Here is a 14,620-nt window from a genome sequence, read left to right on the forward strand (position 1 = left end):
GCTGATCGTGAGCCAGTGCCTGTAGTTCCGAGCACCGCCCTTGAGACTGCTTACCCAGGACCAGCGTTTGAGGCCGCTATTTGTTTTCTCTGACCGTGGTGTCTCACTGCACACAGCTGGCCTCTGACACCTGGCGGTCACTGGGGCCTGTCACTGAACTGCAGATCCGTACTTAGAAGGAAGGCTGCCTGCCTCTTCGAGGTGCCACTCAGCCACCTTACCCACCACCAACTGGACCTCGTGTATAACACGTGAGCTATACTGAAGTCAGGCCAGCCCAGACATACCTTCCAAACTGAATGAAAATCCGCCCAGTCCTTTCCGAGGAAATCAGTAACGGACAATTTTGTTTACATAGATTATCATAAATATGCCTTCTGCTGAGGACCCAGAATGAGAAAATGCTAACCTCAGCCACAAACGAAGTCTTTAAAGTTCAAATTCTGACTAACAACTAGACCAGAGGACTTGGACCACTTTGTTGAAACTCACAGGAGAGCAACTGGATATGTGGCACCCCTCTCCCTTCTTACTAGCTTCTCTTGTGTTTCCCCATCAAGCAAGGCTGGGTGGGATACTCACCCACACACCGTTTCCCGTCCTCGGCCAGGGTGTAGCCACTGTAGCACTGGCAGACAAAGGAGCCCAGCAGGTTCACGCAGAGCTGCTCGCAGCCGTGGTCCTCCGCTGCACACAGGTCCTGGACTGGGGCAAAGCCATACCATTAGAACGTGGCTCTCAAGGAGGTGACCCTCGGTGACCCTCGGCCATCAAAAAGCAACTCTACAGCACTTGTCAAAATAACCTTTAGGGCTTCCCTGGTGGCGCAGTGGTTAAGAATCCACCTGCCAGTGCAGGGGACACGGGTTCGAGCCCTGCCCCGGGAAGATCCCACACGCCGCGGAGCAACTAAGCCTGTGCGCCACAACTACTGAGCCTGCTCTCTAGAGCCCGTGAGCCACAACTACTGAAGCCCGCGTGCCTAGAGCCCGTCCTCCGCAACAAGAGAAGCCACTGCCATGAGAAGCCTGCGCACGGCAATGAAGAGGAGGCCCCGCTCATCACAACTAGAGAAAGCCCGCACAGTAATGAAGACCCAACGCAGCCAAAAATCAATAAGTATTAATTTTTAAAAAATGACCTTTAAAAACATTGAAAATGTTATAAGATCATAGTGGAAAATTTGGGAAACAGAAAAAAATAGAAAAGAAAATTCACCTGTAATCCCCCACCTGCAGTCCTACCATCCAGAGGCCACCGCTGTTAACACTCGGCTGTGTTTCTATGTATATAGAAAAACTCATTTTTCAAAGTTGGAATTATTCATCTCTATTAAATGCATTAAATAATTTAAAATTAACATCTATTTGTGGGACTTCCCTGGTGGTCCAGTGGTTAAGACTCGGTGCTCCCAACGCAGGGGACATGGGTTCGATCCCTGTTCAGGGAACTAGATTCCACATGCTGGAACTAAGAGAGCCCCATGCCATAACTAAAGATCCTGCACGAGGCAACGAAGATCCTGCGTGCCGCACCCAAGGCCCAGTGCAGCCAAATAAATAATTAATTAAAAAACCCCACGAATTTGTATTTTTCCCATCTCAATGAAAGTGTTCTGAAAACATCTGGATGGTTCTTGAGGACTGAAGTTATCACAAGCAGGTATTTGCGCTTGTCTGCATCAAGTACCATTCCTATTCTTTGAGAACTAAAAGGCTTTGTCATCAGAGTCTCACCAAGGTACACACCGATATACACAGTCTCACCAAGGTACACACTGAAATACACAGTCTCACCAAGGTACACACCGATATACACAGTCTCACCAAGGTAACCTGGTGTTGTCTTTGACATTTTTTTTTTTGTAAAATTTTATTTTTTTTTTCATTTTAACATCTTTATTGTAGTATAATTGCTTTACAATGGTATGTTAGTTTCAGCTTCACAACAAAATGAATCAGTTATATATATACATATGTTCCCATATCTCTTCCCGCTTGCGTCTCCCTCCCTCCCACCCTCCCTATCCCACCCCTCCAGGTGGTCACAAAGCACTGAGCTGATCTCCCCGTGCTATGCGGCTGCTTCCCACTAGCTATCTACCTTACGTTTGGTAGTGTATATATGTCCATGCCTCTCTCTCGCTTTGTCACAGTTTACCCTTCCCCCTCCCCATAGCCTCAAGTCCATTCTCTAGTAAGTCTGTGTCTTTATTCCTGTTTCACCCCTAGGTTTTTCATGAAATTTTTTTTCTTAAATTCCATATATATGTGTTAGCATACGGTATTTGTCTCTCTCTTTCTGACTTACTTCACTCTGTATGACAGACTCTAGGTCTATCCACCTCATTACAAATAGCTCAATTTTGTTTCTTTTTATGGCTGAGTAATATTCCACTGTATATATGTGCCACATCTTCTTTATCCATTCATCCGATGATGGACACTTAGGTTGTTTCCATCTCTGGGCTATTGTAAATAGAGCTGCAATGAACATTTTGCAGAAGCTGAGAGAGAGCACAGTGAAAAGACCTGCTACTCCACCAAAAGCATGGCAGGTCTAGAAGAGCCCCTTATTCCCAAGTCTGCCTTAGTCTCTTTGGACATAGTTTTCCTCATTCCATTTCTCTATCAGAAGGACCTTTCAAAATCCTCTTTGTGCTCTACTTATTCATCCCATAAATGAGGAAAATGGGAAGCCAAAGGAGGTTAGGTAGATGTAACAAAGATTACTAGGGAGAAATGAATGTATGGCTATTAACAATTCTATTTTGATCAAATATTTATTAGTGCTGGGTCCTGGCTATTTACTCAAATGCAATGTAAGAACACATTCACAGCAGTGCATTTACTGCCGTGGAACTAAGAATCTATCAGAGGATGAAACGGTTAAAGGCATTTTCACTCCATCACCGACTCAGTCTCTCCTTTGAAGAAACAGGCTGACATGATGGCATTATTCCTCAGCAAGGAGAACGGCTTGGTTTCATAACTAGCTCTTTGAGTGACTTTACCATTAAAGTTGGAGAAAATCAAAGAGCATTAAAGGGATTGAATATATGAAAAATTGTTTTCCTCTGGTTAAAAGTTACCACTATGACAGCTATGGTAAAAACTTAATACATAGAAAGCTGGATTAATCCCTGAATCCAATGGCTACGCTTTAATGTAATCTCCTAGGTCTTTGAGTTTTATAGTTTATTATGCTTTTAGATAATTATAACATATCAAATTGATAAAAAAGATAAAAGCTGATATATTCATCACCTCTATCAAATACGTTAATTTTTTTTTTAAAAATAAAAGCTACATCATAAGATGAAGAAACATTTAGGTCTAAGATTCCACAAATAAGGATTCTGGTTTTAAAATACTAAAAGAATTATTTTCATTCCCAAATCAATAAAGTAGATGAAAAAATTATCGATGCAAATTCCTCCCTTCCCAGTCTATTTCTATCTTATATTTCCAATTGGGAACTCCAACTGAGATTTCCCCTGGATCCAGATATAAGGAAAAGAGCAAGAATCAGAAAAAACTTCAGCTCATGCAAAAATCGTGGTGAATAATTAAAGAGCGACAAAATTTACAGTTAGTTACAAGCTTAAGCCAGAGACCTAAGAAAAATCTGAATCATCAGATACTTTGCATTTATTCAGTCAATGAAGCACCTAGTTTATCCCAGGCACTGGGGATATAGTGGTGAACCAAACAGATAAAGGGGTTCCTGCCGACACACAGCTGGTACTCTTAGGGTTAGTGATGTGAAGTTCTAGGAAGAGCATTTCTGATAGAAACTCAGAAGTGGAATTTATCCAAAGAAAAACAAAAACACTAATTCAAGAAGATATATGCACCCCTATGTTCACTGAAGCATTACTTACAACAGCCAAGATACAGCAGCAACCTAAGTGTCCATCAACGGATGAATGGATAAAGAAGATGTGTTACATACAATCAATGAAATGTTACTCAGCCATAAAAAAAGAATGAAATGTTGCCATTTGTGACAACATGGATGAACCTTGAGGGTATTATGCTAAGTGAAATAAGTCAGACAGAGAGAGACAGATACATACGATCTCACTTATACGTGGAATCTAAAACACAAAACAAGTGAACAAGCATAACAAGACAGAAACAGACTCATGGATACAGAGAACAAACTGGTGGTTGCCAGAGGGGACGGGTTAAGGATATGAATGAAATAGGTAAAGGGGATTAAGAGGTACAAACTTCCAGCTATAAAATACGTAAGTCACAGGGACGTAATGTACACATAGGGAATATAATCAATGATACTGTAACGACTTTGTACGGTGACAGATGGTAACTGGACTTATTGTGGTGATTATTTCAAAAAGTATATAATGAAAATGTAAAATACTGAATCACTACATTGTACACCTGAAACTAACACTGGATGTAAAGAGTGTTTCTGACTGAAAGAACAGTGAATGCAAAGGTCCTTAGGTAGGGCTTCTCTGGCGGCGCAGTGGTTGAGAGTCCGCCTACCGATGCAGGGGACACGGGTTCGTGCCCCAGTCCGGGAAGATCCCACATGCCGCGGAGCGGCTGGGCCCGTGAGCCATGGCCGCCGAGCCTGCGCATCAGGAGCCTGTGCTCCGCAACGGGAGAGGCCACAACAGTGAGAGGCCCGCCTTAGGTAGAACAAACTAGCCCCATTTGAGGACTGGGAAGGCCAGAGTAGCTATCAGATGCATCCTAAATAACTAAAATACAAAATAGAACATGCTAGAAACCCAGAAGAGAGGTGCTGCCAATACAATGGGAGTTCAGAACGGGGATGGCTTACTGCCAGCCGAGGCTGGATCCCTCAGAAAAGTCTGGCAGGCAAGCGGCAGAGAAGGGAGAAAGGGAAATGGACCCAGGGCTGAGGGAACAGTAAATGTGCGAAACCGAGGGAAGCAGGACAGGCATGGTAGCTGACTTCCACTCTGGGAATTCCAAGGGAAGTAGCAGGAGGGAGCACTGGAAGGACGACTGACACCAGATGGCAGAGGGCCTGGAATCAGGCTGCGTGGTCTGAACTGTGCCCAGCAGGCAGTGGGGACCACTCAAGGTAAAAGCCTTCCAAAGGGACACGGGCCATTTTACCTGAGCTGTGCTTCGGAAGGATAATTCTGGTTGCATCACAGTTTCTTTTAGCTCTGGGAAATATAAAGGACTTCTAGAACAGATAAATGAAAATCACTGCTTTGGGAACAGCAGTAGTTTTCTGAATTCCAAGCCAAAGTAGCTTGGGTTTGCTTGCACGTTGATGGGAAAATCAACCTCTTGACAGGAGGACCTTCAATTGTTCTTCAGAGCTCTCGGCCCCGCCCATCGGCTGTCTGTGCATGTCAGTGCACCCCTGCACTTCTCCCTCCTGGCATGTGTCACAATGTTAATCACATAGGCATTTACGTAGTGATGTATTTACTGTGTCTCCCTTGCTAGGCTCCCTAACTGGGAGGAGAGCGTCCATGCACAAAGTCCTGATGGCTGGAAAATGACACCCCAGTACACTGGACCAACGTACCCCCAAATCCCAAGCCCATCTCTGAAGGTGGGGGGGTACGAGCTTCTCCACCTGGGTCCCCCTTCTCAGCTCCCACAGCTGCTATGTCTCCTCTCTGTGTCCAGCAGGAATCCTGCCTAGCAGTGGTTACGAAGAAGTGGTGGCAGTTTAAGTAATTTTTTTCTCTTATTTATAATGATCTGTTTTTGAATTTTCTAACAAGAGCTTATACAAAGAGCTTTTATAATAATGAAAAAAAATCAACGTTACAAAAGAACCCCTTTGAAAGTAGCATCTTAAAAGCAGTGAGGACTTCCCTGATGGCACAGTGGTTAAGAATCTGCCTGCCAGTGCCGGGGACACAGGTTCGATCCCTGGTCCGGGAAGATCCCACATGCCGTGGAGCAACTAAGCCCGTGCGCCACAACTACTGAGCCTGAGCTCTAGAGCCCGCGAGCCACAGCTGAGCCCGCAAGCCACAACTACTGAAGCCTGCGTGCTACAACTACTGAAGCCCACGCGCCAAGAGAAGCCACCGCAGTGAGAAAGCCCGTGCACCGCAACCAAGAGTAGCCCCTGCTCGCCACAACTAGAGAAAGCCCACGCGTAGCAAGGAAGACCCAACACAGCCAAAAATAAAAATAAAAAAAATAAAAAATAAAGTGTGTCTTTATAAAATAAAATAAAAGCAGTGAACCAGGATCTTGAAGCAATAAGCATTTTCCCCCCAAGACTTCCCCCCATAAGGTAGGTAGAGAGGCAATGAGATGCTTATGCCTTCCGGAACAGGACAGCCATGAATCACTACAGGGTCCCATCTACCAGGGCATGACCTCGCTGCTCATTAGAACCATCTGGGGACCTTTGGAAAATCCTGATGCCCAGCCCAACCCCTTAAATCAGGCAGCTGGGGCTGGGATGCAGGCAACACTGTTTGCTAAAGCTCCCAGATAACTCCAGTGTGCAGCCAGGTTGAGAGCCATTGAACCTACAGGATAAAAGTCCTCACAATCCTTCAAGGGGAAGGGGCCCAGATGCAAGAGTCAGCCTCCCCCTTTATCAACTGAGTCTGCAGGCTCAGATTCTTCTTTTAAGCAAATCTCAGATTTTTTTGCTGTCCTTGGACCCCTCTCCAAGTGGCTAAAAGACCCCGGACACTAAGTAAGGGTGCAAAGTGTGGTAGAAACAGGAGTTCCAGAAGAACGATCCCACAAACAGCAGGCCTGCCAGCTGGCCTCAGGCCTTTCATACTGTTTTTAGAACACTGGGGATTTATGGCCACTAGTGCTCTGTACTGTCTGTCCCAAAGGAGACCATGGAGGATTAATTTAATTAAACAAAGAGTAAGGAATAAATACAGGCTAGGTTCTCACAAAACAACTTTGTTGTTTTTCTGGCAGTGGTCACTTCCATTTGAAACAAATACAGATGTTTTGGGATGATTCCTTATTCTTTAGGAAAACAGCACTTCTTTTTCTCACAGCCTGGGAGGATTTCACTGAAGGGTGATAAAACTGGGCGTCGGAGAAGCAGTGGATTCAGAGTTCCCATTACCCTTCCAAGCCTTCTCTACTCCGTTACCCCCACTCATGGCTACTGACTTCAGCCCGATGTCACCTCCTCCAGGAAGCCTTCTTCAGCTTGGCTGAGCTTAGAGTCTCCTTCCTCTAGGCTCCTCTAGCCCTATACACACCACTCCACTAGAGCACGTATGCATTTAGCCCACAGTATTAGAAGGACCGGATCACAGGTCTGTCTGCCCCATGAGAATGATCTGGTCTGACTCAGTTTTGATTCCCCAGTGTTCCAGCGCATGTAGTTGGTGCCCCGTAAGTGTTCGTCTACTGAATGAACAGTGACAAAGTCCCATACCCCTTGCCTCCCAACAGGGATGTTCCTAGAGTCCTAAAACAACTGCTCCATCAGAAATGGGGTCCTGGGAAGATGAGTGAGATGGGAATAAAATGTTTCCCGAGTCTCTGTACCTCTCCTCGTCCCCAGCAAGAGATATTCCTCTCCCAGAAGAGTACAATGACATCGGGGAGCCAGCCCCCAGCTGCAGACACCAGAATTCTCATGACAGCTAAGGAACCAGCTGCCTTGCTGTCTGCTGCATCCCTGGTACCTAGCACAGTGCCTGGCACATTGCAGGTGCTCCTTAAGTGCTTGTGATGAATGGATGAATGGACCCAACACCTGAAATACAGGGTTGTCAGTCATTCCTCACTCATCAGTCTTACCCAGGCTGTAAGCTCTGAAAGGCACAGGATAAGTCTTCGGTGGTCTTCAGGGTGCCTGTGACACCACACACTTCACGTAGCAGGTGCTTAGTGGACACGTGTGGATCTGACTTGACAGTCACCAGCCTGGAGTACTCAGGGATGGGGGGCTCTTATCTGACCACGCCCTTTTAGAGGTCAAGTTCCCCTTCAGGGGCTTCCCTTACCACAGTTATAACAACACTTAATTTGCAATTGTTAATTTCATGTCTACTTCCCCTGCCATCTGAAGGCAGTGATTGTCCTGTTCAGCCCTCCAGCTCAAATAACTAGCATGGTGTTTGGCATGTGGTCAATTTTTTAAAATATATTTGAATGACTGAATTCATTCATTCGTCAAATTGCTCAAACAGCTGAGAGAAAAACAGTGAATAAAATAGATTAAAAAAATCAATCAATCTCTGTCCCTATGTAGCAGATATTCAAGTGGGAAGCCAGCTCCTACTGACTCACATTGACAGACGGTGCCCACTTCTTCCCAACTCTGCGTTCAGCAAGGCCAAGTGGGTAGCTTGAAATCAGCCATGGTGGTAGTATTGACAACACAGGAATTGGTGAACATTGCAAATTGGAGCTTTTCCCCCTGGAGACCTGGCTGTTAAACATTTACTAGCATACCATGGACAGGGGCCAGACATAAACAACATAAACTGGTAAAAATATATATTACAGGGGCTTCCCTGGTGGCGCAGTGGTTGAGAGTCCGCCTGCCGATGCAGGGGACATGGGTTCGTGCCCCGGTCCGGGAGGATCCCACATGCCGCGGAGCGGCTGGGCCCGTGAGCCATGGCCGCTGAGCCTGCGCGTCCGGAGCCTGTGCTCCGCAACGGGAGAGGCCACAACAGTGAGAGGCCCATGTACCGGGAAAAAAAAAATATAAATATATATATATATATATATATATATATGTATTACGTTAGATCTTAAAAGTGCTATAGAACAAAATTAAGCAGGAAAGGGGGGTTGGGAGTATGGAGGAAAGGGAGCTTCTGCTTTAAATAGTGTGGTCAGAAGGTGGTCTCACAGAAAAGATTATTTTATACAAGGACCTGAAGGAGGTAATATGAAAAAGTAGGGATCAAGGGGATTGAATCTTGGAGGAGGAGATAAGGGGCAGTTATGTTTCTTTCCATAGGGCTTAAGGGAAGCAATCAGATAGAATGAAAAGAATATTGCCTTTGGAGCCAGACCTGGCTTCAGCGAGGTGACCTGCGTGACTTCATATAAGTGATTTCTGTGAGATTGAATTTTCATAGAGGTTAAATAATTAAGTGGAGAAAACATCTTATGGCAGGGTTAAATGAGATAATATAGATGATAAAGCATCTGAGAGATGGGAGGTACTCAACAAATGTTAGTCTCCTTTTTTCCTAGTTTAGGGTAAAGAAAGGTCTTGGTGGTGCAGGCCTAGTTAAGCATGGAGGAAAGGTGAACCCCAACCAAATTTTGCCTACATCACAATTCTAATATAATATCACTTTATTGGGTGCCTATGAAACCCCCCACTAGATTCAGATTTCTTTAAATGACATCAATGTATCTGTGACTAAGTTTTTAGTTCGTGAGTTCTATGCTGAATTGATCTGACACAGCAAAGTAGGCAATTTTGAATTTTATAACAAAAGATCTCAACAAACGCAAACAATGCCTTTCCAGAGGGCAAATGTTAGCATATATAGCTGACAGTCAGCAAAATCCACTTGCTTCTCTGGTTTCCTGGAGAATTTTAGGAGGGATGTTAACTGCATCTGCTCAGTCTTCCCAAGTGAAATAAATCAGTGAGGATTTGATAACTAAGAGCCCCAGGGCTATGCTCAAAGCCTTCCCTAGCGTTCCCCTGAGGCTCACAGCCATTCTAGATTTCAGGGCCTTCCTCAGTGTGTGATCTTGAAACCCTAGCACAGCACCTCCGCCCAAGAACTTGGAAAACTTCCATCTGGTTACACTGGATGAGAAGCACGGGACAAGGATTGCAGTGGCTGTGCCTGACATCACCCTGGGCGAGATCAAAGGCTTTTTACTGACTTTGCAGAATTTTAGACAAGCCGCATGGCGTGCTGTCGACACCGATGACAGTTTAATTTCTCCTCTGGACTTAGAGCAAAATGAACACCTTTAAAGACATGCTCCACTTTTTTTTTTACGGCTCCTGCTGCTATTTAGCTTGAGATGTAGAAATCAGAAATTATGTATCACAGCGAGAGAGAAGAGAAATTTATTATCAGAGCTGTTATTTCACTCAGCTGGGAAACAACGCCATTTCTGCCTGCTCCAACCCCGAAAACTCACTTGGAGTTAGGGCTCTGCAAACATCTGCCAAACCTAAGCCTGCATTTTGGGGACCATCCCCCTTCTTCCATCATGTCTGAAAGCCCTAATCTTATTTTGACAGCTGCGGTTTGGAGTTAAAGACTTTCAGCAGTAAATGGGAGCCATCAGCCTTGTCTCTGCTGGAAGAAACACCACCAACCCAATGTCACCCAGAAGAACAAACCTGTCCTTCCAGGCAAACTCCAGCTGTGCCTCGCATCCCTCCTCCCCCAACGGCTTCATTCGTTTTCAATCAGTTCTCCTATTCATGAACGAGATTTTCGTTTTCTTTTCAGAAGGGGAAAAGAGGAGGATCCCCAAAACAAAGCCTGAAAACATAAGTAAATCTGACTGAACGAGGTTGATCAAAATGATAAATAAGAGTGAACGCATAATGCCCTAGTCATGCAGAGCGCTTTGCAGTTTCCAAACGGCTGTCAGTCACATCATCACGTTCTCAATATGAACTCCCTGAGGAGTGGAATCTCCCAGGGAGAGATCTAGTTTGAAACAGCGGGGGCAGTCGTTTTCAAACTTGACCAGAATCCCCTGGAGGGCTTTAAAAGGATGTTAAAAGGACACCCTCCTAGGCTGCATCCCTGGAGTCCCTGATTCAGTAGGTCTGGGGTGAGTAGGGCCTAGGAATTTGCATTCCTAACAAGTTGACCCTCAAAGCCGCCCGTTCGTGTGCGCGCACGCAGTCTGCTCACTCTTGCACTTGCTCCGCGCTGTCTCAGCTTTGTGGGCAGCCCCGAAGCTGAGCCCTTGACCTCCCCTTTCCACGCTACCTTCCTCCCTCCAAGATTCCATCCATCTTCAGGGCCAATTACCACCACCAAGCGTATCCAGCCAGGCATTTTCTTTTTCATCTCCAGTTGCATCCAACCACTTGTGTGGGCTCTCGCCCGGACTCACTGCTTTCCCCGCAAAACCAGTTTTCCTCTCTTAAGTTATTTATCAGTTTAAATTCTAACAACCCTCACCCACCATTCCCCATCTTCGGTCATAAACTCCTCCCTGGGGTGGGGATTATTGCTATGATCTCCTAATTAACTCCATGGGCATAAGAAACACATGCACTGAATTGACTGAACTGATTTGAACTGTAAACTGATTGCATCGTCCATGTTCTGCTCTGCACGTGCAGAGCACAAAGGAAGCCAAGATCTGAGTGTTCTTGGAGGGTCTTGGGTCTCAAACATATAAGAGGAAACACTTTTCTCCCACACACCACAAGGGCATCTGGCTCATAGAGGGGAATCAGTAAGTATTGAATGAATGAATGAATGAATGAGTGGATGGATGGATGGTATTTCGGCACCTATTATCTAATCCTAATTCTAATCCTCTGTATATATGACTGCCACGGTCAATTTACTAAAATGTGGTTTTCCCCTTGACACCCTGTGTTCAGCCCCTCTATCCACCAAAGACAGCAGCTGGAACTCAGCTTGGGAATCAAATCACTCCATAATTTGTTCCAGCTTAAATTCCCTTCCTCATCCCCCACTAATGTCCCAAACAAACTATTCCAAATAGGCAGTCTGTACAGTTAGCATCCCCTAAAGACAACAAGCTCTACATTTCTCTTCTCTTCTTTGATTTGCTAGAAAAACCCCTATTCCCCAAAGCGTTCCCTGATTGTTCCATGACTCTTTCTCCAATCTCTTCTCTTGCAGCCTTCTGTCTCAGCACCAGTTACCTACCCAAACCACCCTGTTCTGAAAATACATATATATACATACATATATATTATTGAATTTAAATGACGTACAATAAACTACACATATTCAACATAGACAAGCTGGTAAACTTGACATATCAACATATCATCACCATAATCAAGATAACATATCCATCACCTCCAAATCCCCAAAGTTTCCTAGTGCCCCTCTGTAATCCCTCCACCTGTCCCTTCTCTCCCCTTGGCCCCAGGCAACCACTAATCTGCTGATCATAGATTAGTTACCATTTTCTAAAATTTCATATAAATGGAATCCTACAATATGTACTCTTTTTTTTGGTCTCATTTCTTTGATTCAACACGGTTATCTTGACATTTATCCAGCTTGCTGCATGGGTCAATAGCTCATTCTTTTCATTGCCTAGTAGTATTACATTGTATGCATATATCACAATTTGTTATGAATTCACCTGTTGATGATTTGGGCTGTTTCCAGTTTTAGGTTATTACAAGTAAAGCTGCTATAAACATTTGTTTGGATATAAACTTTAATTTCTTTTAAGTAAATACCTAAAAGTGGAATTATGGTAGGTACATACGTAACTTTGTAAGAAACTGCTAAACTGTTTTCCAAAGTGGTTGAACCATTTTACATTCCTACCAGGAACAATGATAATTCTGTTCCCAACTTTGCTAATACTTGGCATGGTCAATATTTTAAAATGTATCCAATCTAGTAGAAGTATAGTGGTATCTCATTGTGGCTTTAATTTGTATTTCCTTAGTATCTAATAAGTTTGAGCATCTCTTCTTTATACATCTTCTTTGGTTTAGTGTCTATTCAAATCTTTTGCCCTTTTTTTTTTTTTCCTTTTTTTTTTTTTCTGTACACGGGCCTCTCACTGTTGTGGCCTCTCCCATTGCGGAACACAGGCTCCGGACGCATAGGCTCAGCGGCCGTGGCTCACGGGCCCAGCCACTCCGCGGCATGTGGGATCTTCCCGGACCGGGGCACGAACCCGTGTCCCCTGCATCGGCAGGCGGACTCTCAACCACTGCGTCACCAGGGAAGCCCTCTTTTGCCCATTTTGACTGGGCTGTTTATTTTTCTATTATTGAGTTGTAAGAATTCTTTATAAATTCTAAGGTCCTTTGTTGGATATATATTTGCAAATATTTAATTCCAGTCTGTGACTTGACCTTTTCCCTTTAGTAGCAGTGTATCTGGAAGAGCAAATGTTTTAATCTTGATGATGTTCAATTTACTGAGTTTTTCTTTTATGTTTTGTGTCCTATTTAAAAAAATCCTTGCCAAACCCAGGGTTATCAAAATTTTTTCTTTCATTTTCATCCAGACATTTAAATGTTTCTACTCTATATTAACATTTTAAATCAATTTTGAATAAATTTTTGTATATGGTGTGATGCAAGGGTCAATGTGCGTTTTTTGGCACATGGCAATCCAGTTGTTGTAACACCACCTGTTGATGACATTATTTTTTCCCCATGAATTGCCTTGACACCTTTGTCAAAAAACACTTCACCATATACATGTGGGTCTATTTCTGGACTATATTCTGCTCAGGTGTTGTCCATCGTTACACAAATACTGCACTGTTTTGATTACTGCTGCTTTACAGTCAGTCCTCAAGTAAGATAATTTGATCCCCACAACTTCATTTCAAAGTTTTAGTTGATCCTCATTATTTGCAGATTCTGTATTTGCGAATTCACCTACTTGATAAAATTTTTCTTGGAACCCAAAATCAATACTTGTAGCATTTTCAGGGCCATTCATGGATCTGTACAGAGTGGTGAAAAAATTGAGTCACCTGGGGCTTCCCTGGTGGCGCAGTGGTTGAGAGTCCGCCTGCCGATGCAGGGGACACGGGTTCATGCCCCGGTCTGGGGAAGATCCCACGTGCCGCGGAGCGGCTGGGCCCGTGAGCCATGGCCGCTGAGCCTGCGCGTCTGGAGCCTGTGCTCCGCAACGGGAGAGGCCACAACAATGAGAGGCCCGCGTACAGCAAAAAAAAAAAAAAAAATTGAGCCACCTAACGCACTTTCCCAGTGAAGGTCAAACAAGCAATGCTCTGACTTCTTGTTTTAGCTCTCATACTGTAAATAAGCATTTTTTTGGTGTTCTATTTAGGGCCATATTTAAAAAAATTTTTGTGCTTTCTATTGGTGACCTCACTGTGTAAAATGGCTCCTAACAGTAGTGTTGAAGTGCGGTCTAGTGTTCCTAAGGCAAGAAGGCCGTGATGTGCCTTTTGGAGGAAAGATGTGTGTTACATGAGCTTCATTCAGTCATGAGTAATAGTGCTGTTGGCTGTGAGTTCAATGTTAATGAATCAACAATATACAATTCTGTCTTTAAACAGAAACACCCATAAAACAAGGTTCTGTATCGATTGGCGAAATGTTGTGGCCAGAAGCTCTCAGGAAACGAACCCTGTACTTCCCCTAGGAACGATGATCCAGTAATCACTATTTCAATGTTAACAGAGACTTATAAACCATAACTATCGTGAATAATAAGAATCAATCATATTTGACTATTCAATTGTTTTCATTTTCATTTATATATTAGAATCAGATTATCAGTTTCTACCCAAAAAATTCTGCTAGGATTTTGATAGAGATTGCTTTGAATCTATAGGTCATTTTGGAAAGAACTGACATCTTAGCAATAGTAAGTCTTCTATTCGATGATTTGACATATCTCTCCATTTATTTAGGTCTTCTTTAATTTATTGCAGACATCTTTTATCTTTGTCAATGTACATCTTTTGTCAAATTGATCCCTAATTTCTATATTTCTGAT

The 14,620-nt window shown here is 43.9% G+C and overlaps 1 protein-coding gene across 4 annotated transcripts in view; it reads right to left on the reverse strand.

Annotated features, from left to right (window-relative positions):
• The window catches only part of MATN2 (matrilin 2), a 155,403-nt gene that overhangs the window by 70,124 nt on the left and 70,659 nt on the right, over window positions 1-14,620 (reverse strand). For all 4 annotated transcript variants that reach the window (XM_067711673.1, XM_067711672.1, XM_067711671.1 and 1 more), the window contains one exon: window positions 583-705. In XM_067711673.1, coding sequence (XP_067567774.1) covers window positions 583-705 — 123 coding nt within the window. The remainder of the gene's footprint in view (window positions 1-582; window positions 706-14,620) is intronic.

Source organism: Pseudorca crassidens, chromosome 17 (assembly GCF_039906515.1).
Source record: "Pseudorca crassidens isolate mPseCra1 chromosome 17, mPseCra1.hap1, whole genome shotgun sequence".
Lineage (NCBI taxonomy): Eukaryota > Metazoa > Chordata > Mammalia > Artiodactyla > Delphinidae > Pseudorca > Pseudorca crassidens.